The sequence below is a fragment of the Paroedura picta genome, chromosome 18 (genome assembly GCF_049243985.1).
Source record: "Paroedura picta isolate Pp20150507F chromosome 18, Ppicta_v3.0, whole genome shotgun sequence".
Classification (NCBI taxonomy): domain Eukaryota; kingdom Metazoa; phylum Chordata; class Lepidosauria; order Squamata; family Gekkonidae; genus Paroedura; species Paroedura picta.
This window is the reverse complement of record NC_135386.1, coordinates 3112159-3138208: the sequence shown is the minus strand read 5'-3', so window position 1 is coordinate 3138208 and position 26050 is coordinate 3112159. Positions and strand designations below refer to the sequence as shown.

At 52.6% G+C, this 26050-nt stretch overlaps 1 protein-coding gene across 1 annotated transcript; it reads right to left on the bottom strand.

The window, feature by feature from the left end:
- Positions 1–1234: 1234 nt before the first annotated feature.
- On the bottom strand, positions 1235–20045 carry TSPAN3 (tetraspanin 3). Its single transcript, XM_077317621.1, has 7 exons — positions 19854–20045; positions 8896–9087; positions 7717–7791; positions 6734–6835; positions 6294–6446; positions 5586–5669; positions 1235–2183 (listed from the first exon to the last, which is right to left on the bottom strand). Exons 1-7 carry the CDS (start codon positions 19914–19916, stop codon positions 2091–2093), a joined length of 762 nt encoding a protein of 253 aa, XP_077173736.1. The 5' UTR covers positions 19917–20045; the 3' UTR covers positions 1235–2090.
- Between the last annotated feature and the right edge of the window lie 6005 nt (positions 20046–26050).

The window sequence follows — 26050 nt, the reverse complement described above, 5'->3', positions numbered from 1 at the left end:
GTGCAGAGAGGAAGGGAAAGATGTTCGGAAGCCGCTCTGGGGCTCCTTCGGGCAGGGAAAAGCGGGCTGGAAGAAACCAACTCTTCTTCCTGCAGAATTCACAGCACCTTGAAAGACCCGCCAGAGGACAGATTCTCTTTCGAACCTTGGGCAGGCCAGCCGACCACGGGCCTTTCAAAGGCATGCACGCTCTGCTCTTTCTTCCTCGGAATGATAAAATCCGGCTCTTTGTGAGCCGCCGAGCGCCAAGATTTATTGTCACTGTGTAATCCCTGCTTCATCAGGACACTGAAGCGGCCTTTAGCTTCCTTTGACAATGGGGTGGGGGGGAGCGGACCCCTCCGCAAAAAAGAAGGCCGCATTATTCGGCGGTTCTTGTCGGCTTTGGTAAATCAGATTTGACGGACGGCGGGCGAGCCGGGTGGATTTGGGCTTTGGGGGCGGGGGGGGGATCCTTTTCTTCCTCCCCAGGCTGCGGGTATCTGCCGTCCGCGTGGAGGATGGTGCGGGAGGCCGCTTGGGAAAGTGGCGACCTCCGACCTCCTCCCTTTCAAGGGGGACCCCCGCGACGCGCCGGCGGACGTGAGAACGGCCGCCTCCTCTGAATGGGGAAACGGCAGGTGCCCCTCGACCCCATCGGGAAAATCCAGAGTGAGAGGGCTTGTAGGCAGGGGGAGGGAAGGGCAGGGAGAAACAGGGCGTGGGTCGAGCGCAGAGGGCACTGGAGGGCCAAGGGCACTTGGGGAATCTGTGTGCAAAGCAGGTCAACCCTTGGGTTGCCGGTCTCCAAATGGAAGGGGCGTTTTCTCAAAATACCCGCAAACCAGTGGCTTCATGACTCCCAAATGGCAGAACCTGACTCGATATTTCAAGTTTTCTTCCACTGTCCAAAATATGAAGCCGGAAGAGATAAATGCTTGAGAAAAGGGATGCGGAAATACTTACCCTGTTCTGATACCGAGCGATTCAAGATTGTGTCGGGGCAGGTTATGTCCGGTCAGCGTTGCTGATGTGGCACACCTTTTAAAAAAATCCCTGAAGTTTTAGGCGTACGGCCGATGAGCTATTCGACCATAAACTAAGCCGAAACCAGACCCCCCCCCCCAGCTAGACTTTGGGGGTTAACAGTTGGAAGCTTACCTGGGAAGGTCAAAGGTGAGATCTTCCGCACGGAAGTCGTTTTATTTTGCCAAGCGCTCAGAAAAAACCAACAACGAGCCAGGTTAAGCCACAATCAGAGTTTGGAGAGAGATGTAGATTTATTTAATCAGGTTCTTCTATTTACACAATTCACCTGCACGTACTACTCGTGTTTGTTGTAGCTGCTACTCTACAAGAACGGTTCACTCGACACATTAAAACAGCTCCTCGTAGAAAAGAAAAGAAGAAAAAACAAAACAAACCCGGAAATACTCAGTATAGAACAGTAGTGCATACATGATACTCCTGAAAAGCCAGCCTGTACTTTAAAACAAAAAGAGGCGCCGGAAGATTTGCTCGTTCGAAGTCGTTTTGTATTATTATTATTTTTTTTTTAACGAAAGTCGAGGGATGAGCTTCGTGCGATTTTAAAAATGTCGGCGAGTAGCAGTTTTGTGGCGTCGCTCGGAACGCTCGGCGGAAACGGACACGCTGGTGGCGGGCAAGAACGCGGGGCGCTGCTAAACGGAAATGCGTGACTTTTTGGCCCTTGCGGCAAAGACTGGAAGGGCCCGGAGGCAATTTACCAAGTCCAGGCTACACAAACTACAATTCTTACATCACGCTGCTCTCTCTCTCTCTCTCTCTCTCTCTCTCTCTCTCTCTCTCTCTCTTTCTTTTGTGTCAGTGGTTCCAAATTTACTGTTTATTGGGTTACTTGAAACATACAGACAGCTGGCTAAAATAGACGGGGAGGGGGGGTGTCACAGGACTATGGGGAGGGGGGGTTAAGGGTAGCGACGTTCTTGCCCATTCATCAGTGTCCGCACTTCCTGTCTCAGCTCGCTTCACCAAACTGACGGCCACGGGCTCGCGATGGACCCAACCGAGCCACCTTTTCCCGAGCGGAGGACAAACGGGGATTCAAGTTTAGGTTCGGCGAGCTTCTCCTACGCGTAGGTCCCTCCGCTGATGAGCAGTTCGTAAGCGGGGTCTCTACTCCTCCGGCAGAGGACAATGCAGGCGCAGAGCATGCCCAGGAGCTGCGGGGGTGGGAGAAGAGAAGAGAAGCAAAAGCTGAACACACACACACACGGGAGGAGCAAGGGCATCAGGCGTTCGGTCATAAGAAGAGCCTCGCTGGGTCAGAGCAGGGGTCCGTCTAGTCTAGCATCCTGTCTCACAGAGGCCGAACGGCTCCCCCGGAGGGCCAGCCACAGGGCAGAGCGGCCGAGGCCTTCCTAAGAGCCTCAGAGGAGCCCTGCTGGGTCAGTCAAATGGTCCATCTAGTCTAGCATCTCGTCTCACCCAGGGGCCAGCCAGTTCCTCTGCAGGGCCAACAATTGGGCAGAGGGGCCGAGGCCATTATGAGAACCGCAGAAGAGTCCTGCTGGGTCAGATCAAATAGTCCTTCTAGTCCAGCATCCTGTTTCACACAGGGGCCAACCGGTTCCTCTGGAGAGCCAGCAGCAGGGCGGAGAGGCCGAGGCCTTCCCCTGAGCGTTCAGTGGACCCCGCATGTCAAAAGTGACCCCCAAGAAGCTAAAAACTTGGAACTTCACTGCCTCAATGCTGGATTCTTTGTACAGTCTTTCTGTATGGATTGCGGAAAATGCACTATTTCACCACCACCGTATCGTAGCGATCTGGCTGGTCCAGGCTACCCTGATCTCACAGGATCTTAGAAGTTAAGCAGGGTAGATCCCCCGATCAATACTTGGATGGGAGACCACCGAGGAAGTCCAGGGCAACGGCAAACCACCTCCGAATATCTCCTGCCTCAAAGGATTACCACAATTCTGATGTCAGGGTCCTAGGCATTCTGCCATGTGGTTTAATGGGCTGCCATGATTGATGCATGAAGCTGTCCATTTTGTCTGGTCTATGCTATGCTGGCTCCTTTCACTCCTCAAGGCCATGCACCTCCTTATTGCCTCTGCTTCCCACAACATGCGGTGGGGAGGCTGGACTCCCTTTGCCTTATTTTGCTTGTCGCGTGCCTGGCACCCTGATCAGCTGAATGCTTAGTCTCATCCTGGATCCAGAGTCATCACCTTTTAGATGTGATTCCCGGTGTGCAACCCCAGTTCTGCCTATTTCCTTGCTGGATGCTTTTGCTTCAACTTTCCGAAAGAGAAGTTTTCTCGTCTACAAGTCTAGAATTCTGACAAGTTACGGCATGGCTTTCCCCCACCGTAATCTGTTTCGTATTGTTCAACACTGCCTCTTCTAAAATATATCCATATTTATTTTATCGGTCTCCTTTTTGAATACCAGTTCAGTAACAAAAGCTTTCTTGGAGCTACAAGAAGGTAAATAAAACCTCCCAGGTTTGACTGTCGGTGCGGGAAACGATAGCGGAATTGAAACTCAAATATTTAATTCCAACTGAGCTCCCATTAACCTTTCGACTTCTCTGTGCCTTGGTGAGCCGACGCTTCCTGCCGGTAGAGCAGTAAGTCCAACCTTATCAGCTGTTTCTTTCCTTGCCAACGCACAACTGAGCAAATAGCTGAAGTCCGGCTCACGCTCGGAACTAACCAAAGTGGGTCACAGGTCATGTGTGTGGGGCTGTACACCCCCCACAATCCATGGCATGCTGGAGGCGTGAGACACAAGCCCAGAAGGTCTAAGGATATGCAAGGGAAGAGAAATCTGGATGTTTTTTTTGGATTTGGTGGGATTGATTTGATTGAAACCAAATCGATTGAAGTCTATGGGAATTTCCCCTTTTTTCTTTTCCAGGATCTGGGTGTGTATGTGTGTGTGTGTGGGGGGGGGGGGAGGGAGTTTGAAGTAGAGGCACCGATCTTACCGTGCTCCTGCAGGAGCCTCTCCTCCAAAGAATCCCCAGGTTGCAGGAAGACTGGACTAGGGGGTCCAATATTAGGGGCACCCAAAGAGGCTGCCCCTATACGACCCCCATTATTCCCCATGAGAAAAAAAAAACAGGTCCTGTGGTCTGCTCCTAAATTCTCACAACAGGAAATAATGTAGTCCACCTCCCCCCACCAAATATCTTGAGGTATTTCCCAACCTGAAGCTGGCGACTCCACCCAAGGTGGAAGGGAAGATTTACAGAGTGGGGGGGGAGATCTTTTGATGCCCCCCAGACTCTGCCAACAACCCGCAGAAGGGGTGGTCGGTTACTGTGTTAGAAGCAGCCAACGCCCTGTCCTGAAACTTGCCCGGCCTGCTATTTACATGGCTTTTCCAAGAAGTGGTGTGAGCGTGCCTCCGGAAGTGCACGGTTTGTGTATTTAAGTTGTGTCAGAGCTGGAGCGACATGAACTTTCTTTGCAAAGGTAAACATTCTGACTGGTGCACACGCTCCGGCTCAGACAGGAAACTGAAAAAGGAGAGGCAGATGTAGACCGTGGCCTGATCCGGAAAGCCCAGGGGAGTCGGGTCTTATCAGCTAAGCAGGGCTGGCCCTGCTTCCCATTTCGATGATGGGAAAAACAGAAAGAGGAAAACAAAATCACAGTGTTTAAGAGACGACCTGCTTAATTCTTGGTTTTTAAAAACCCCGATGGCCTTACCTGAATGGCACCCAAAACACAAACACACAGTGGAATGGCTCATAGAATCATAGAGTTGGAAGGGGCCATACAGGCCATCTAGTCCAACCCCCTACTCATAGAATCCTAGAATCATAGAGTTGGAAGGGGCCATACAGGCCATCTAGTCCAACCCCCTGCTCAACGCAGGATTAGCCCTAAGCATCCTAAAGCAATGCTGGCTCTCCTGAAAGACTTCACATTGTCTCAGGGGTGCTTTAAGACACCAGCCAAAAAGGGGGCTGGCTCCCACTGGAATGTCAGAACTAGAAATGAAGGATTTTGAGAAATCTCACTGAAGGAACCCAAGGGGACTGGAGGAGGAATTTAAACCTGGACACTTGTTTTCCCCCCAGCTTTCTAGCAGGTCTGAATTTCAAGCCGTTCGTGTGATTCACAGCTCCTTAAACGAGCAAAATTTGAGTCCAGCGGCAACTTTAAGACCAACAAGGTTTGAATCGAGGTGTGAGCTTTCACGCGTGTGTGTGCATCCTTGGACAATGAAACAGAAATCGGTACATATATGAGAGAACGAATTAGCAGTTAACTAGCAAGCAGTCTCATGAAAATATGTAGAATATCTTTAGCACAAACAGGTAATGCCTTGCTGGGACAACAAGCCGATTTAATCAGTTCTGTGGGTTCGACTGCCGTCCACAAAAACAGAAGGGGAATAAAAATGTTAAGGTTAGTGATAAAGGGCAGACGCTTTCCCAGTTGTGCAGACTTGGCTCTTTTAAGGACTTCTGTTCACAACTGGGAAAGCGTCTGTCCTTCACCCCTAACAGCAGCAAAACCACACTGATGGGTTCTATAAATTCAGACACTGTTTTAAGCGTGTTTATGCGTCGGGATGCTCGCCATGTGGCGATCCACACTTCCTACCTGGATGGCGGCAAAACCCAGCGCGGCCCAAATAACGTACATCATGATCTCCTGCAGCTTCTTCACCACGAGGGCCTCGCAGCCCTGTAAAGGAAACAGGCCCGTCAGCAAAACGGCCGAGGGCAATCCGGTTTCACGGCACGCGGGGGAAAGTCTGTTCTTCGCGAAGAAGAGGCGGGGGGCAATGCACCGGCCACCGGGGACCGCTAAGGGGCAGGGACTGGAGGAAGGGAGACTCGGGTTCCAATCCCGGCTCCACTACGGAATTCGCAAGGTGGCCTCTGACCAATCGGTCCCAGCCTGAATTGAATAGCAGATCCAGTCAGACATATAGAATCACAGAGTTGGAAGGGACCTCATGGGTCATCTAGTTCAGCGGTGGTCAACCTGTGGTCCTCCAGATGTGCATGGACTACAATTCCCACGAGCCCCTGCCAGCAAACGCTGGCCGGGGCTCATGGGAATTGTAGTCCATGCACATCTGGAGGACCACAGGTTGACCACCCCTGATCTAGTCCAACCCCCTGCAGTATGCAGCACTCTCTCAACCCTATATGCCAACAAGCATCTATCTGTCTCACCCAAGGCGGGGCGGAGAGCAGAATGGCGGTTCCCGCAAAACCAGGGTTCAAATCCCCGCTGAGTTCGTGGAGCAACCACTCCCCCCCCCCGCCCCCGTGCCGAGCCGAAAGCCAGAAAGGGACCCACCTCGCCATAAAGGTCTCCGGGGTGAGCCAGGCTCCCCGTGCAGTTGCTGACGCTGGCTTTGCAGCAGCTCAAGGGCACGCTGTTGTTTTTCGTCTCTTTGAACCAGCTCGTTGTCCTCCAGTCTGTGTAGTCGTGGATCCCGCAGCAGTGCAACTGAATTGGGGGGGGGGGGGGGGAGGAAGGGGGGAAGAAGAAAGGTCATCCTTGGCTTTGCAGAAATCTAAACATGCCAACCAAAGTCCAGGGGCTGATCAGAAAGCCCTGCTTCGCCTGGCCCCACTCCATTTCCTAAAAGCGGGGGGAGGGAAAGGTGTGGCCGTGCGCCGTGGTGCCCTCTGTTGGGGACCCCAGGGCGTAGGGAATGGGAGAGCCCCTGCCTCAGACCACCGGGGGGCTGAGGTTGGCACGGCGCAGGTGGGCAGGAGCGCCTCCGTCCTCACCTGTCTCTGCACGTAGTCGATGGCACGGCTGGCGGCGTCTGGGTTTGTCCCATTGTACCCATCGTACACTTTTGTAATGCTGTGGTTGACTTCAGCTTCCACCTGATTCAAGAGGGGGGGGGGAAGAAAAGGTGAAATCTCAAAGGTGGACATCGTTAGGGATGTGTTTCATGTGATCGGCAGGTACGTGCTGTGAAGGGAGGCAATCCTGCCTAAGGTACGACGTGGGAGAGACGGTTTCCAGGGTCAGATCTGAGTTCCCCAAAAGAGAGCAAAGGGAAGGGACGGGGCGGCCAATTAGGGAGGGGCTGGCGTTTTCAGAGGCTTCGTGACCCGCGCTGGGGATCTGCTCTGAAGTAAATGCAGCGCCACCAAGTTTTGAAGCCTCAGGAGAAAGGGATGTCCGGGGGATGTCATGAAGTCCTCGGCCCCCCTGCCCTGTTGTTGGCCCGCCAGAGGAACCGGTCTGCTCCTGTCCCTTGATGTTCTTAAGATAGAATCCTAGAATCCTAGAGTTGGAAGGGGCCATACAGGCCATCTAGTCCAACCCCCTGCTCTATGCAGGATCAGCCCTAAGCTAACACGTTTGAAATACAAACCTAAAAAGATAACACGTTTGAAATAAATCTGTCTATTTTCAAACTCATCTCAGCTCTTTGAAGCCAGCCCAAAACAAGGAGGAGAGCCCAAAACCTAACAAAGGAAGGTTGTGTCACGCCAGGAAAAAGAATGGCTTTAAAAAGAGCAGGCAGGTCCAAAGGGGTAATCCATCCTCTGCCCATGACCCTGCTTCTTGGCTTCCCGACGTTACTCGTGCCTGGTTCTTTCTCTCTTTAAACACTTCTAGTCCCTTCCCTCTGCAAGCGTGCCACTTGATTTTTTACTCCTGTAATTCCAACCCGGCAGCCGCCTCCAATTTCTCTCGCCTCGGGTACAAGGTTTATATTCCAAACAGGCTGGGGAAGAGAGACCGACCGATTTACCTTCGCTCTGTAGATGTAGCCCAGGACCACGACTACCACTTCGGTGACGAAAACCAGCAGGAGGATGAGCACAAACTGCAGGCGTGAGGGGAAAAGGACACAGGTTTTAAAGGCAGCCGGGGAACGTGAATAAATATAGCCGTTCTGCTTATTGGTCATGCCAGGATAGAAAAAGATGAAGAGTGGGTTTTTCTACCCTCCTTTTCGCTACGCAAAGAAGTCTCAAAGAGGCTTCCAATCGCTTTCCCTAATAAAGATATTTGGGTACCACGGAACACACAACCCCAGCATGTTATCTTGTCAAGTAGTTATTTGAGTAGATGCAGCCCCTGATTCAAAGTGCTCAAAAGACCCAGTCGAGACTCAAGCACAGGTTTTGAGGGGCAACGCCATGGCAAACTAGAGATGCTGGGGATTGAACCTGGGACCTTCTGTCTGCCAAGCAGAGGCTCTGCCCCTAAGCCAGGGTCCCAGTTCATGGCCTTTTCCATCCCCTCCTGCCTGGTCCTTTAATTGGAGATGCCGGGGATTGAACCTGGGACCCCCTGCCTGCCAAGCAGAGGCTTTGCCCCTGAGCCAGGGTCCCAGATCAAGGCCTTCCCCATCCCCTCCTGCCTGGTCCTTTAACTGGAGATGCCGGGGATTGAACCTGGGACCTCCTGCCTGCCAAGCAGAGGCTCTGCCCCTGAGCCAGGGTCCCAGATCAAGGCCTTTCCCATCCCCTCCTGCCTGGTCCTTTAACTGGAGATGCCGGGGATTGAACCTGGGACCTCCTGCCTGCCAAGCAGAGGCTCTGCCCCTGAGCCAGGGTCCCAGATCAAGGCCTTCCCCATCCCCTCCTGCCTGGTCCTTTAACTGGAGATGCCGGGGATTGGACCTGGGACCTCCTGCCTGCCAAGCAGAGGCTCTGCCCCTGAGCCAGGGTCCCAGATCAAGGCCTCTCCCATCCCCTCCTGCCTGGTCCTTTAACTGGAGATGCCGGGGATTGAACCTGGGACCTCCTGCCTGCCAAGCAGAGGCTCTGCCCCTGAGCCAGGGTCCCAGATCAAGGCCTTTCCCATCCCCTCCTGCCTGGTCCTTTAACTGGAGATGCTGGGGAGGGGGTGGGATGGGCCACAAGCGAGCTGTTATCTGGACGGCAACCCCCAAGGGCCTCTCCGAGCAGTGGTGCCCGCTTACCGTGGCCAGCCCGCAGCGGCTCTCTCGGATGGTGGCGCAGCAGCCGATGAGGCCGATGAGGAAGAGGAGCGTGCCCACAGCTATGATGACCACGGCAGGGATGAGCGTGTAGACGTCCTCAAAGAAGTGGTCGTAGTCGTCGTACGTGATGAAGACGTAGGCGCCCACGTAGCACAGGATGCCCGCTGCCGCCTGCCGAGGCAAAACCGGAATCAACGCTGATGCCCACTAACTGACCCCCCTACAGGGGGGCTCTGCGTTTGCACTGAGCACATACAAATCCCCCCCCCCCAAATATACAGTTTATAGCATCAGATGGTTGGACCGCTTTCATCCTTGCATTCACACGCGAGGCAGTTCCCTCCGAAGGCGTTTAAAGGGACTGAGGGCCCTTTAATGCACTGTGGCTCTCTTGAGGTCCTGAAAAATCCTGAATATTTTTAGGATTTTTCAGGCCAATCACCTGGGATAGCACCTTCCCCCCCCCCCACCCCACATGCACACCAAATATTTTAAAATCTGGCTTCCCCCCCAAATAGCGATAAAGTATTTTCTCCGGCTCAGATTATCCGAATGCACACCTCTTCTGAGAATTAAAGGGTAGACACTATTTAAGTTTTGGAAAGCAACTGGGGGCAGGGGGGTGAAAATGGACAGGAAGGGAGAAGAAAGGTACATGGTTTGGAGGTGAGCTGCCCTGAGCATACGGACTCAAAAGATAGAAATACAGACTTAATGAATATTCCTGCTTTCCTTTGCTCTGCTTAAAGCCGCTGGGGGGAGGGGGGAGGGATTACAGCTGCCTTTTAAAGCTAAATTACACATCAGGAACTCCAGACCATGGGAATTCAAGCACCAAGGGCCAGCCAAAAGAGCTTTATTTACTGCCTCCACCCGGTATGCAGGCTTTACCTAAGCAATTTATTTTCCACGCCAGCTTTGGCAATGTCTTAGGGAGCGCGGGGTCTGCATCGCCCGCGTGGATCGTTAGCAAGCCTTATTTAACCCCTGGCTCCAAACAGCACACTGCAAGCGAGTCTGGCTAATCGCTTGAGAGACCTCTTTCCTTTTCCCTAGACGGAGCAAGGCGTATTCGAGGCAGTGGGGCCAACTAGAAGCACAGGTCAACCGGATCTCTGCCTTCTTCCCGAGTATAGTTGACTGCACGGGGTCAGCCTCACCATATGGAATGTTATTCAGATTGCCACTGCATGCACCTAGATGCCAAGCAGGTTTCCTCAACGCGGTGACCGCGGGCACCATGGTGCCCTCCGAGGTCTCAGAAAGCGGGCAGAGCTCGCTATTGGCTCTCCTCGTTCCGCTATCCAGGCCCTCCCAAAATCGCATTGGTGTCTGCGGGCCGGGAAAAGGTGGGCGGGAGCTCTGGTGCGTGTAAACAATCTCTCGGCCAAACTGGGGCAGGGAGAGGGTGTTGGGTGAAAGGGGTTGTCCTTTCATGCCACGACTGCAGCGGAGGTCATGTGCCCAGCTTCCTGCAGACGACCCGGTGGGGTGGGACTGTGCGCGGGCAAGCCCTTGCACAGCAGGAGAACAAATTCGCTTACCCATAAAGAGTCTGAGCATAATTCTGCTGCGTTCTTTTAAAAGCAAACAAGACAGAGAACAGTCCTTCTGAACCTGCCCCGGCATCAGGCTTGCCTTTCAGGCCTTATTGGGAACACAAAAGGTTAAAGCACACCCTCTGGGTGGGTTCTCTTCATCTGGGCCGTGACGCCACCAGCTTTGAGCCTCCCCCCCCAAGACAGCTGGCAGTCCCTACAGTGCAAGATTTCGCCAAGGCGCTCGGGATCCCGAGCACTGCAGTCACCGTGTGCGGCCAAGTGTCAAATTCACTGCACTGAGACTGCAGCACACTGCAGCACTGCCTCGGAGAACAGGCGTAGGATGCACTGCTGGTCCGACACATGCATGCTACGGAGAGCCAAAACGAGAACCCAATCCTAAAACAACCGGGACCTATTCGGCCCGAGCCCTGTAGTCTTATTACGAGGGGCTATTTCTTCGCCCGCCTGAATTTGAGCTTCATGCCACTTACGCACCCAGTGGTGCCCGTTGTTGACGGCAAATAGCAGACGGCAATTAGTAGGCATCGTGTCATTAGCGCGTCTCCGGGAGCGTGCTTCCTGTCTGGCAAAGAAATCCTCCCTAAAGCTTTCGGGGCTGACATATGCTTTCCACTCGCCCCGTCTGAAGTGTACAGATCCACAAACAAACCACACGGGCCTCTTCCCTTTGCATATCTGTATTTAGCAGGCTGATACGCAGCATAACCGGCCAAAGCAACGCTGACAGGAAGGCGTTCTGCTGGGCAACCAGGTAGAACCAGGCCGGAGACATGGTTCCAAAATGCTGCGTTCCTCCAGGATGGCTACACCGGGTTTGCCGCAAACCAAACTCAGCCTGACGTCGGAGGGGACAGGGATCTTGCATCAGGACGTTAACCGTGGCCAGGGGAACATAACTGAACAGGCATTTCATGGAACGACGGGACACAACGGCAGGGCCTGACATTTTGCACTGGGCTCGTTCTGGATGCCACGCGCCACCCAAGGAGAGACGGGGAGCACTGTAATTATTAACCGTTGCCAAGCAACGAGGCCCAGAAATAGCTCGCTAACCGCGTCGCCTCCCGCGCCACCAACGGCGTCAAGATGGCCGTCGGGAAGAAGCAGGAAGGAAAAACGCAAAAGTGGGTTAACGGGCCTCCTTCCCGGTAGTGTTTTAATGGCGCGCAAAACAGCTTCTTCACTTTGCCTCCCGCACTGCTTGGAGTCGGTCGCAGAGAACCGGGTTAGAGCTCATTAAGATTTCATTCATTCATTAAAGGATCGAGGTATATCGAGGTATAGCAGCGTCATGCAGCTATAACTGGGAATTCTTTAAGCGTCTGCTCAAGCACCGCATGGGCAGAGGCCGGGGTAGCCCAAGGATCATTTTCTCCAAGGTGGGCCGAGCTGAGAAAGGAGGTCACGCAGAGAGGCCCCTCCCGATGGCTAAGAAGTCAGGTAAGCTCATCACACCTGAGATGGCCTTTTTGGTGGTGGCCCAATGATTAGGGAATAACCTCCCCAAGGAGGGATACCTGGTCCCCTGAAGGTGGGTCTCCCGTAGGCGGCCGAAGACAGGTTTATATAGGAGCGCATTGGACTGATTCGGTTTTTAAAGACTGGCGGTCCTAATTGGAGGTTATAAATTGTGACCTCTCCTCTGCTTTCAGAATGGTTGTCTTGCTCATGTCTTCCTTTCGAGTAATTTTTAAAATGTATATTGCAAGCGGCCTTGAGTTCCGTGAGGGAGGAAGGTGGTTAATTCACGTTTTCAATACATAAAAACATGGTTGAAGAGTTCTTTGCAATTTGGCCTTCATGGATGGACCAAGTGAAATGGGTGGGCAGAAAGGCATCATCTGGGTCTGGAATTGGGGTCGCTGTGGGTGGGCAGGTAGTTGTGAATTTCCTGCCTTCTGCAGGGGGTTGGACTAGATGACCCGGGAGGTCCCTGCTGACTATTATGAGTCTATGAAGGTGGTTCAAAATCACACTCACCAAAATATGAAAAGCATAGCTCATGCATAGAGAAAACGACAGATCCTCATTCCTCTCATTGGTATTAGACACAGCTGCGATGCAGCTCATGTTTACCCTCAGTGAAACATGAACCAGGGCGGATGCACGGTCAGCCTGAAAGTCTAACCCCCACTAGTTCGAAAAAGCACATTAATTCTTAATGGGATAGGAGAGAGACAGCTTGTTCCATGACGCTTCCAATTAAGGCTAATTTCATTTCTTTACAGCCCCCGCCCCCAATCCTACCACAGGAGCCAACGGAACCCGAAGTTTAGTAAGGGGCCGACCCACAAGCTGCCTTCTAAGAAACCAAAGGGCAAATGGGTCTTTGGACTTTGGAAACGGGCTGCCCTCAAGCGGGTCATCCCCCTTGAAAGGGAGTGGAGACAGGCCAGGGGCCGCTGCTGGGAGCTTGGCCAGAGACCTGTGTCACCAAGGTCTCAGCTGCAAATGCCAGAACTACCCTACGGCAGGGGTAGTCAACCTGTGGACCTCCAGATGTCCGGCAAACGCTGGGAGGGGCTCATGGGAATTGTAGTCCTTGGACATCTGGAGGACCACAGGTTGACTAGCCCTGCCCTACAGCAGCTAATCATACCCGTTTACAAGAGTTCCCAGTTTTCTCTCAAGGCCTACCTTTCTGAAATGGGAAGCATGGTGTGTGTGTGTGTGTGTGTGTGTGTGTGTGTGTCCAAGCAGAGCTGACCTCCCTTTTCCCACCCCGTGAACATTCCTGAAGCTATAAGCTCCCTCCGTCCCAGTTGCCCATAAAACCTGATCAGATTTCACGGGACTTTGACGGCTGCAGCATTACCCACAGCACCTCTAAGACCAACAAAGTGTTATTCACGATAAAAAAACCTGTTTGAGTATTGGTCCATGCATATAACAATGAGAACAACGACAAGCCAAACAAATAAACAAACCCACAAATAATGCCTTGTGATTTTTTTAACCCGCCCTTTCCCACAGTTTCAGGGAGGGCGACAACACATATAGAAAACCAACAGAATAGCAGCAATTGACATATGAAAACATTTTGCCGTAGGATGAGTTCCAATTTTCCGATAAGGGGCAGGACAGATGTCCAATATGGTGTCAATCTTGGCTGATGTTTTTGGGGAGGGAGGTCAGAATTTGGGGTACCGTTTCTGGTCGCAACTGTAGCCCTGTCGGAAGAGAGCTGATTTGCATATAGGTATGCAGGTGAGCAGAACATCAGCATGCAGCGTGATGAGGAATTTTGATAAATCCGAGCAGGAAGTAAAGCTTGGCTCAGAAGGTTACTATGTCCTTGGGTTAAATTCCGGGGGGATGGGGGACATCGTGAAGGAGATAAATAGGTCGAGATTGGAGATTAAACAGGCAGATGGATCCCTAGTTGTGGGATGTGATAAATACCTACGGAAAACCATGGTCACCCCGAAATAACAAGCAGTATCGGCCTTCGGCTTTCGGGACTCAAGCCGTTCTGGGAGATTCTCTCTGAATGCACAGCCTGTTCGAAAAGGTCAAAGGTGTGTAGGAAGCAGACTGTCCATTGGGATACCAAGAGGGTGGGTGGGTGGGTGTGAGACGCTCCAGAACTATTGCCCTGTGACTCAGCCACACAGCTCTGGTCGAATCAAGGACTTCTGTCCTTAAGGGCGCATGGCCACACCCAGCCGCGCCACAAGGGTCGAGGCATCCCAAGTATGCATCTTTGCTTTATAAATACACCAGCGGGACACTGGAGGTGCCGGTAAAGTAAAAGTGGGCTGAGCCAGAATGACCACTGCTTAGATCCATCCCCAGTGAGAACATTTAAAAGTTAAGCCTGACTTTAGGCTGTATTACACAGGAGTCCAGTAGCAACATAAAGACTAACAAAGGTTATTTCAGCATGAGTCTCTTGAGAACCGGGGTTCAGTTCTTCAGGGAACATCTGTGAGGTTTGGTTAAAAACCCTGGGGAGGGGGAAGACAAACAAGGCAGTGGGAATCAATCCATGCAATTGCCTTATACTGAATATAAAAGATGCCGGGGATTGAACCTGGGACCTTCTGCCTGCCAAGCAGAGGTTCTGCCCCTGAGGCAGGGTCCCAGATCAAGGCCTTCCCCATCCCCTCCTGCCTGGTCCTTTAACTGGAGATGCCGGGGATTGAACCTGGGACCTCCTGCCTGCCAAGCAGAGGCTCTGCCCCTGAGCCAGGGTCCCAGATCAAGGCCTTCCCCATCCCCTCCTGCCTGGTCCTTTAACTGGAGATGCCGGGGATTGAACCTGGGACCTCCTGCCTGCCAAGCACAGGCTCTGCCCCTGAGCCAGGGTCCCAGATTAAGGCCTCTCACATCCCCTCCTGCCTGGTCCTTTAACTGGAGATGCCGGGGATTGAACCTGGGACCTCCTGCCTGCCAAGCAGAGGTTCTGCCCCTGAGGCAGGGTCCCAGATCAAGGCCTTCCCCATCCCCTCCTGCCTGGTCCTTTAACTGGAGATGCCGGGGATTGAACCTGGGACCTTCTGCCTGCCAAGCAGAGGTTCTGCCCCTGAGGCAGGGTCCCAGATCAAGGCCTTCCCCATCCCCTCCTGCCTGGTCCTTTAACTGGAGATGCCGGGGATTGAACCTGGGACCTCCTGCCTGCCAAGCGGAGGCTCTACCCCTGAGCCAGGGTCCCAGATCAAGGCCTTCCCCATCCCCTCCTGCCTGGTCCTTTGAGATGCCGGGGATTGAACCTGGGACCTTCTGCCTGCCAAGCAGAGGCTCTGCCCCTGAGCCGGGGTCCCAGATCAAGGCCTCTCCCATCCCTTCCTGCCTGGAGTGCTCTACTACTTAGCCATGGCTGACAAACAGACACTGAGGTAGGTCCTCAGAGGAAATTTATAGATGGTTAAGGTCTCCTCCAAAACAACAAGCCTTTTCAAGCACTCCTCTCTCCTCGCGTACCTTTCCTCCCAGGGTCGATGGCCTAGTTAGGAGCGTGTCGCATTGAGAAAACGGCTCAGAGTTATCAGCCTTGGATAGGGGCTGCAGAAAAGCACAAAGGCATCTTTATCCGGGAAAGAACTCAAGTGTGCTGGCGATAAAATAACTATGGTGTGGGCGTAGGAGGACCGCGAAGGGGGGAGAGAATGGAAAAGAAAGGTAAGGGGGGGAGCAAGAGAGGGAGGGGGGGGAAGAAGGGAAAGACAAGTTGAACAATGCCCCCATTCTCTTGCAAGGGACGGTATCACATGGCTCCGTAACCTGAACTGACTTCAGCCCTACCAGATTTCTTGGAAGCTACGCAGGAACAAAAGCAGCTTCATACCAGACGGGGAAACGTCCCGTCCAAGACGCCCGGCCGCAGGAAGCACTAGACAGATAATGCAGAGATACACCTGAAAGTCCCCCTGGAGGTAGAGACGAGAGGAAGACACCCATATGTTTTCCTAAAGTGAGAGAGGAGACCAACCTCAACCAATGTGTTTTAAGGCAGGAGTAGTCAACGTGAGGTCCTCCAGATGTCCACGAACTACAATTCCCATGAGCCCCTGCCAGCAAACGTTGGCAGGGGCTCATGGGAATTGTAGTTCACGGACATCTGGAGGACCACACGTTGACTACCCCTGTTTTAAGGGGCCAATCTTCTCCCCCCCTCCCCACTGGCAGTCAAGACTCTCCAGCGATGCTCCAATTTCCCTCGTCCTTTCAGAAGGAAACGTTAGCCATGGCTCTCGGGTTCCCATGGTAGGAATAATTCATAGGGTTCAGGAAACCAGCAAGCCCGTATCGGATGCAGCCTGCCTATTTTCAGGGTGTTTGCAGGGAAACATGGAAAAAGCAAGAAGGTGAAAGCGGGACACCTGTGCTGAGCATTTTTCGGGTCCTCTGTGGAACTGCCTTCATATTTAAGAGTCGGTTTCTGCCCACCTGGCTTCTGGGCCGATGTTCTGACGAATTCATATTCATAGCAACGTTATTTCTGCTTTCAATATCGTGTTACCGCATCCCAGGATCGGCCCCTTCACAAAGCCGAGCCTTCTGAATACGGCTGGCGTTACGGTAACTTGAACCTCAAGCTGCCCGCCCGGAAAACCGTGCCCTGCGAGCCACCGGCCGTGTTAAGAAGGATTTCCTCGGCTTAAGACGATCTCACGTGCAAGGTTTGCATTGCCGCTTTACGGAATGGCTGTTCTACTAACCTACATAACGCCGGCTGAATAGTGGACACAGCGACCGCAAAAAATATTCGGGCGGGTGGATCTGAACCCTTTCCTTTTGCCGTCGAGTCACAGCTAGGGCGACCCCACAGGGGTTTGCCAAGTCAAGAGATGCACAGAGATGTTTGGAGACTGCTTGCCTCTTTCTGCTAGCCAAAGAGTACCCAAGGCTGACCCTGTTTGGCTTCCAAGGCCTAAGGGGCAACAGGATCAAAATAGGACAGTTTCAAAGTGAGTCACAGAATCATAGAGTCGGGAGGGACCTCCTGGGTCATCTAGTCCAACCCCCTGCACTAGGCAGGACACTCACAACCCTCTCGCTCACCCACTGTCACCTGCCACCCCCCTTGAGTCTTCATAGCCTCTGATTCTATGAATACTCTTCGCCCCAATACACCAGCCTCTAGGAAGAAAGTTGGGAAGGGCAGCAGAGAGAAAAGCAGTGGGTATTCCAAATAGGGGACGCTCTCCACGCCTTTCTGTCAGCAAAGGTGTGAAACCACAGCACTCCCTTGCTACACAGCCCTGCTTTGTGCAAGGCAACATCTCTAAACTGCTAAAACTGCACAACTGCCTTTGGGACACCCTCAACCACTCGGGGAGGCTCCCCAAAAGCCAGGTTATCAGGAGGGGGCAGAGAAAAACCATTCTGTCCGCTATTTGGGTTATGCCCATGTTCCTGCGACCTCTGTTCAGACGTATCACGCTCTCCCTTGGCCCAAACGCGTCGTCTCGTCCTGCCCTTCCCCCAGAGACGCCCGCGCAACATTTGGGAGCCAGATTAAAGGCCTGGAGGGTTTTATCTGCTTTAAAGGATGAGCCGAAACGCGCCCCGCAGCTATTAAGCCGTCCAAATTCCTTCGCCGACTGAGATTCACCACAACAGGAATCTCCTACCCCACCCCAAGGCACCGACGATGGAGTTTTGGGAGGCGGGGGATGGAAACAAAGCAAAGACTGGAGATGTAAGGGCGGGAAGGGGCGGGGGGGTGGATAAAAAAAGACGATGAGGCCAGCGTTGTGATCACCGCTTCACATTTAAGCCCAATCACACTGTGGATTAGGTCATACCTGACAGCGGCTCTCTTGGGCCACTGCAGAAAGCAAACGCAAAGAGCCTCCCCTCCATGGATCAGAAATCCACATCCATTTCAGACAGGGCTCCGGGGAGGCGTCAGTCCGTCCGCCACAGCAGAGGCTGGCATCGATGTGCCTTTGGCGCAAGACTTTTAGGAGTGATGGCTTTACATCTTGCTTGGCTTCATTGGGGGGGGGAGGGGGAGAGGAAAGCCCTTGCATTCGTTCTCCCAGCCTCTCCCCTCCCCGATCTTTGTCAAATCTGGGTCACTAGAGAAGGCAGCTGGGCCTCTGGTTTTGCGTGTGTGGTTTTTGTGAATGAGCGGGGCCCGCCCCTACAACCCTGCTCTTGGAAGGCACCCTAGACAGCCGGACTAATCTGATGGATGTCCCTGCGTTGATCGATTATCGCTTTAAAAAAAAATCGGCTGCAAAATCACTGTATGTATGTACTCTGAGCTCAGGGCAGAATCCGCCCTTGCCCCCTCCCCAAGAAAGCAAGAGCTTTTGAGAAGAAGGGGGGCGGGGGAAGGAGAGCAAAAGCTTAAATTTCCCCGTAACAGTTATAATTCGGGTGGTAAATTCAAAAGAGGCTAGATCCCACCCGTAGCCATTTGAAGATGGGGGGGTAGGGGACACATTTCAACTTCATCTATAAGGAGGGAAGGAAGAGAAAAGAGCTTCAAATGATCTATGGAGGGGGGGGACAGCTTCAATTCTGCCCCCAAATAATGGGGGTGGGGGAGAAGAATAGCTTCAAAGATTCATAAAGAAGGGGCAGCTTTAATGCTGTCCCCAATCCTTTTTTTTAGGGTGGGGGGAGAAGTCAAAAAGCTTCAAGCCCACCCATAAAAATTTGAAAGGCAGGGAGGGTGGGGGAAAGACACATCCCAACTATGGGGGGGAGAGAAGATAAAAGGATGGAAAGGGAGGGGAGGCTTCAATCCCCACCCCCAGGGACCCACAAAAGAGAACAAGGGCTTCTCTAGGGTGTGTGGACACAATATTTACTGTACTTTGCGTTTATAAACATTTTTATCCTCTGGGTGTTTCACTCAGATGTATCCCGCCCTGAGCCGGAAGAGAAAGGGCAGGTGACAATACAATACTAGACTACCAATAAACACAATGCAATAAATCCGAGGAGGGCAATACAGAAACCGAACAAACAAAAATAAGTGCAGCAATACAATAGGTAAACAGCAAAACGACATCTAGGTGACAGTAAACACCACCACAATAAGTAATAGGGATAATGATAATAATAATTAATACAGCAATGCAATAAATAATAAAACCATACAGCCCATCTAATCTAATCTAAGCAAATGATAAAAACCTTAAAAACCTGCAGACCCAACACGTCTCATAGTTTTTCGACGATTTTAAATAATTGCTTAGACTAGACGAAGAAATTCATTTCTAGACGTTTTTCAAGATCCTGTTGTCAGCCGCCCGGAGCTGGCCCTGCCGGCCTACCAACCCCGACCCCACAAGGACACAAGAAGGCGAGAACAACAACAAAAATAACCACAAATAAGAGTGCCACCCGACTGCACAATGCCCCAAAAGGCACAAAAACAAGGTCAAAAACAAGCCCAAGAAAGGAAGCCCGACCACAGCATAGAACAGGGGTAGTCAAACTGCGGCCCTCCAGGTGTCCATGGACTACAATTCCCAGGAGCCCCCTGCCAGCGAATGTTGGCATGGGCTCATGGGAATTGTAGTCCATGGACACCTGGAGGGCCGCACTTTGACTACCCCTGGCATAGAATGTAAATCATATCATAATAATAAAGAGAAATAAAAGCCCAACCACAGCATGCAAAATAAATAAATAAATAATGACACAACCTAATCAATGTAATAATAATAATAATAATAATAATAATAATAATAATAATAATAATAATGATAGCTATTCTAATAATTATTGCAGGAGACCCAGACGTGCCCTGTGAGGGGCGGGAAGGTCACCCAAGACGAAGACCCCCCCCCATAAGTTGGGGGTCGACCCCCCCATTCCCCCCTCCCAAGGAGGAAGGGGGTCACATGACCCAGAGGGGGGGTCTGTCGCGCGCGCCCCCTCCTCCTCCTCCCCCCGTCCGAGGCTCACCCAGAAGATGAGGTTGAGGAAGACGAGGACCGTCTTGGACGAGGTGATCCCGCACTGCCCCATCGCCGCCGCTGCCGCCCGCCCGGCCCCGGCCTCGGTCCTGCCTCAGCCGCCGCCGCCGCCGCCAGCTGGCCCCGACGCCCCGCCCCTCGGCCGCTACCACGACGACGCCGCCGCGCATGCCCGCCAGCAGGAGGAGGAGGCCCGCGCCTAAGATGGCGGCCGCCCGCGTCACGTGAGGCGGCCGCGGCGCCAAGATGGCGGCCGCGCGCCGCTTCCGTCGCCGACCGCCGGATAGGGCGGGCGGCGGTGGAGAGACGCGGCGCGCGGTTGCCCCTGGCGGGGATCCGCGGTACTGCAGCGACGGTGGCTCAGCGGGGAAGAGAGGAGCCGCATGCAAGGGAGAAGCAGGCAGAGGGGGTCTTGCGCTGCTTTCCTCTGCAGAGCCTGCCTTGGGGGGGTCTCCCCTCCAAGCACCAACCCGATTTAGCTTCCAGTTTATGGCAATACTTTATGGCAGGGGTAGTCAAACTGCGGCCCTCCAGATGCCCATGGACTACAATTCCCATACGCCCCTGCCAGGGGCTTCTGGGAATTGTAGTCCATGGACATCTGGAGGGCCGCAGTTTGACTACCCCTGCTCTATGGGCTTTCCTTCCCATAGAGGTGCTATTTCAGGGTTACACAGAGAACCTCATTCAGTACATAACATGTTGCACGACTCAACAGAGATCCGTTTTTCTTCTCTTACCTGCTAAGGTTGCTGGGCTCGGGGTTTTCCAGCGGCGGGAGAAGCACGTCCAGGTAGAGCAGTCGGGGCACTGAAACAGAACAGAGGAGACGCAGGCTGTCATCCCCAATTGGCAGTCTCGGGCCTGTCATTCTCTTGTCTCAGCCTACCTCGGCGGGTTGTTGTGAAGATGACATGGCATAGAGAAGCCCGATAGAGGCCTTTCCTCAGCTTGGAGGGAAGGGTGCAACAACAATAAGAACGACGACAAAAAGGACCTTCGTGCACATTCAATATTCTGTCTGTCTGTCAATATTATTATGATTACTATTATTTATTGTATTTATATACCGCCCTCCCCGAAGGCTCGTTGCTGAGGTGTACTGAACGCACGTTATGTAGCATGTGTGAAAGCACAGATTCAAATACTCTGTTTTTCTTACTGTTTCATTTTGCATTTATTCGAAAAAGACAGAGCACAGTGAAGAAGACGCCACTCCATGCTTTACTTACAGAATTATGAAAATTAAGCTGGTGTGTCAGAATATGTCTTATTTTTCCTGTGTATCTATCGCCCCCCCCCCTCCCGAATTTGTATTTCCATAGTCTACATGGGAGTTATGGGTCAGAGGCGGCATAAAATCCAATAAATAATAACAATACCTCCTAGAGATGAATTGTTTCTTTCCATCTCATTGTATTGATCAATATATAATATTGGACTCCACTTTCTATTAAAATATGGTATGGGTCTGTGTTGCATTGAATAGGGAAGTTCTGCCATGGACCCAAACTGATGGGAAACGATTTTGAACACGGAAAGGGATTTTGGTCTATGAGCAGAGCATGGGTGCTTACACCGAAAGCTCACCGTAACGGCCACAAAAATCCACCATTGTCCCCCGTATCCGAAAGCAACGCGGAGACAATTTCTCACCATCTTTTTCCTCCCCAGCTTCGTGTAGCGAAGCCGGTGACAAATAGGAGGGCTGTTTGATCCCAGCTTCCCACTTGGGCAACTTGGAACGTACCCCACGCTACCATGATTTGGAAGCCAACTCTCAAGGAAGAAGGTAGGGCCTCATTTGGTCTGCATCATCTCGAGCTTCGTCTCCGGCGCTGTAGCGTTCCCCAAATTTGGAGCTCGGCGGCTGATTTGTCTGCTGGGAGGGAATTATCCGAGCTTGGTCGGTTTTGCAATGCCCTGAATCACAGAGACAGGGAGGCTGTTATTCCGTTAAGAGAGTTATCCCCTGCTTGGGAGGATGCAGGGACGGATGAAAGCGGCAAAGGAGAAAACTGGGTCACAAGACGTCCCCCTTGCCTTGCTTTACTGCTCTCCGGAGGCGCTCGGAAACGTCCCGAAGGGAATAACCCGCTCCCTGCACTTTGGCGCATTACTTTGCTTGCACAAAGGGGGAGACGCTCCGATGCAGCTTCTTATGCATTTTGGAGAAGATGCCAAATAGCTGCCAGGGGAGAAGGAAAGTGCCCGGCCTGCTTAGTTATGCCATTAAAATTCACTGCCAAGAGCAAGCAGATAAAATGGCTGAAGCTGATTCTCTGAGAGTTCTTCCCCGCACGGAAAACAAACGCAAGATTCCCTCCCCCAAGAAATGGTTTCAAATTCTCTCCTGGAAGCAAAATACAAGAGTCTACGATGCTGACGTGGTTTCTGGAAGAGGAGAGGAAGGCACGGTTGCCAATCCCCAGGCAGTAGCTGGAGCTGTCCGGGGATTACAACTTGTCTCCTGGCAAGAGATTAGGACAGCTGGAGAAAATAGATGCTTTGGACGATTATCGGTCAGGGACGCTTTGGGCTGTCCGGCACGGTGCAGCGGCTGGATTGGACGGTCTACACTGCCCTTCCAGGCTTTTGGTTTTATTCTATAACACAGTTGCCTCAAAATTTCATGGCTTCTCTCCAGTAAGTCCTGCCCACTTTCTACAAACACTTGCTGGGCGCCAGGAAAAGGTGTCAGTGAAGGCTCAGGTGCCCAGGGGCACCATCTTGGAGATCCCAGGCTTGCACTGTAGCGTCCTAAAAACACGGGAGGTACGGTGTTCACGGCAACAGAGAGGCCTCCGCAGATCCTTTCAAAGATGAATCCGGCACCCTCCGGCGGAAGGTGATTCCACTTGCCCTTAGCTGCTGGTAACGCCGAGCTTGTAAAATTTCAGCCGTCGGTTCCAACGTACGGCAATGATTTTTTTAAAAAATCCTCTCTCTTTGTGCCTGGGCCTTATGTTCACATTAATATCTGCCCACCTCTGGGAGCCAGGGACGAAATCCTTCTCCCGATTTAATGAATTCGCTAGGTAATTTGATCTCCAATTTATTTCAATCCAAGCCTCGGGAATCAAACGATTCGTACGGAAAGAGAGGGGGGGGGAAGATACATAGGCGATGTCTGCTCCTCGTTTTAATCCGTTCTGACTGCTTTGAGCAGGTATTATTGGATAATCTGATTAGGGGCAGTCGGAGGCCAATGTTTAATTAAAGAGGGACGGGGCAGGGTTAGATTCAAGGGAGAAAGAGCCTTCACAAAGAGACAAGACAGCTGTAGCCGGGGGCTCCATTTGTCATGAATTTCCAAACTCAGCCCACAGAAGAGAATGAGGCACAGGCTTTCGTCCCGTTTCCCCTGAGAGGCTGCTTCTAATCTGGCGAGCCGGGTTTGATTCCCCGCTCCCCCACACGCAGCCAGCCGGGGGACCTTGGGCTAGTCACAGTCCTGATAGTGCTGCTCTGAACAAGCAGTAATATCAGGGCTCTCTCACAGCTTCACCTCCCTCACAGGGTGTTTGTGGTGGGGAGAGGAAAGGGAAATGGAATGGTCAGCCGCTTTGAGACTCCTTCGAGCTGTGAAAAGCAGGTATAGAAACCAAGCCCTCTTCTTCATTTGAAAATAAAGAGGCAGCCCTGGCCTTTCTCCTAATGTCCCCTAGATGGCAATCTAATGATATGCTTACAGCCAAGGGGAATTTTTAACATTCTTGAGGCTTCCCAGTGGAAGAAAAACATCCGAATTTCAGATTGCAACCAGTGGGAAACCCCTGAAACATCCTTCAGGCTTCAAGACACCCCAGAAGGGGCACGATCGTGCAGAATGTGGTTGGGAAGCAGAGCTGTGGACACACCCACCTGAGGCCCCTCCCCTTCCCACCCTCTCCTGCCCCATCATTGGCCATTTGAAGAGGAGTGGGTGGCCTCACCTGACCATATGTGGCCATCCCACCTGAGAAAGCTTTAACACATGTGAAATTAAAACGATAAATAAAAATAATTCCCATTCATTTGAGAAACCCTTCTAGGGCCATCAAGAAACCCCCGGGTTTCACAAGACCCTGGTTGAGAAAGCCAGCGTTATTTGGACAGGAGCGCTGCAGGGTGGACAAAGCAGCCTCCACGCCTCCCCTGCAAGGCGAGGAACCATCTCAGCACGGCTTCAGTCCTTAGCCGACCCCACAAAACAGAGCCCAGGTCAATTATAGTCTCTCCTCGGGCCCTGCAGGTGTTCTCCAAACTGGAGCGGCGAGGTTGAGTGGCTAAAATTGTGAATTAAGCACAGAGGCAACCCGCTTAAGTCAACAGGAACGGCTAAATCCGTGTCTTTGGGAACCGGGGAGCGGCATTCCCTTAATCTGATATGTTCGGCCGATTTCTCATCACACGCCTCCTCAGCCTTCTCCAGCAGCGTTTTATATTTTCCCGATGCCGGAAACACCAGCGGGGAGCCAGAAAGCCTGCGATCTCGGCACGCTCGAATTCGGAGACCGATTTGCATCGGGCATGGCTAATGCCTTCCTTCGTCCGGGCGCTTGGTCCAAACGACCCGCAGGTTCCTCCCGGCTGTGCTAGGGCTCAGTGCGAGGCGCTGGGTTTTGGAACGGAACGGAGATCATGTAGCGATGGTCCTCGGGCCCAGGCGAATGCCTTCCCTCACCGGAGGCTATCGAGGGAGCTCAGAAATGTTCTGCACGGGAGCTGCTTGGCATATTTTTGCATCCGTTCCCCAGTTCCCACGGAGATGGGCCCTGCAGGTAATGTTAGCCGACTCGTCTCTCAATGGCTTCAGTTGAATTCTGCAGAACAGATGGCACGGGGTCGTGTGGTGCTGCACGTCCGAAGGTGCCTTATACGGGGGCCCCCCAACATTGTGCCCATGGGCACCCACAGCATCACATTTCCTGGAACCCGCAAAAATTGGAGGAGCCAGGGTCACGTGAAGGGCACGGATCGGTCAGACGCCCGCAAAACAAACTGATCACACCCAGTTTTAGGAGTGTGGAATTCTAATCTGGCGAGCCGGGTTTAATTCCCCGCTCCCTCACGTGCAGCTAGCGGGGATGACTTTGGGTTAGTCACAGTCTTGATAGAGCTGATCTGACCAAGCAGTAATATCAAGGCTCTCTCAGCCTCACCTCCCTCACAGGGTGTCTGTTGTGGGGAGAGGAAGGGAAAGCGACTGTAAGCTGCTTTGAGACTCCTCCGGGGAGAGAAAAGTGGCATGTAAGAACCAATTCTACTTCTTCTTTGCTAGCTCAATAGGTAGACTTATTTTGCACGAGTCCAAACGAGGCTGAGAACAGCAATTGGCCCATGGTTACCCAGCAAGCTTCCGTGGCAGAGTGGGGATTCGAACCTGGGTCTCTCACATCCTCGCCCAGCCCTTTCCCCCATGACACCACACTGCCTCTCCATGTTCCACCCGGTTATCCTGGCTAACAGCTGTCGATACAGCTCCCCCTCCACAAATTTGTCCAGCCCCCGCCCCCCACCTCCCCGGAGCTCTCCGTTTCCCCTGAACAATTTGTCACTTTTTAATACGGTGCACCGCGGCAGAACATATCGAAGAAGTAATAAGAGGTCTGAATCCAATATGCTCTGCGGGATTCTCCTGACTAATAACACTCCGGCAAATGGCTGTGTGTCGATTCTGTAATGCGTCGGGAGGAGACCGGAGGACGGCATGCCAGCAATCCAAAATGCTCTTCCCCCACTTTTGGGATCGAGGGGAGCAAGTACATGGAAGCGCCCCACAATTCGTGCGCCCACCCTTGGGTGTCTCTGACGGTCGTCGTCTGATTTGCTCGTGGGAAACGGGAGCTGATTGTAGAGGTGGACTGTGGCTCAGACCCCGAAGGCTTCCGGATCCTTAGGAAGGATGCAGGGGAAATAGGTCTAGCTTGGATTCCCTTCAAGGGTGTTGCAAAACTCGTTTGGAGGAGCAGACACACAAGGGTATTCCACAGCAGGAATTGGAGCTTTGAGAGTCGAGGTGGTCTAGCCACTAGGGTGTCAGCCCTAGGATCCGGGAGAATTTGAAGAAATCCACACTGCCATCATTTCGCACTAGAGGGCGATCACGCACTATCTTAAAAGAAACCAGGAAGAGTTCTACATATTAGCCTGATTTCTGTCTCTTAGGTGGTCCCTGTGACCACGATCAGGGCAATGCAAGCT

Coding starts and splice junctions, on each gene's coding strand:
- TSPAN3 (XM_077317621.1), bottom strand. CDS start 19,916: ATGGGGCAGTGCGGGATCACCTCGTCCAAGACGGTCCTCGTCTTCCTC. Junction 7,792..8,895: donor GCCGCTGCGGGCTGGCCACG/GTAAGCGGGCAC, acceptor TCACGCCTGCAG/TTTGTGCTCATCCTCCTGCT. Junction 6,836..7,716: donor GCTACATCTACAGAGCGAAG/GTAAATCGGTCG, acceptor CTCTTGAATCAG/GTGGAAGCTGAAGTCAACCA.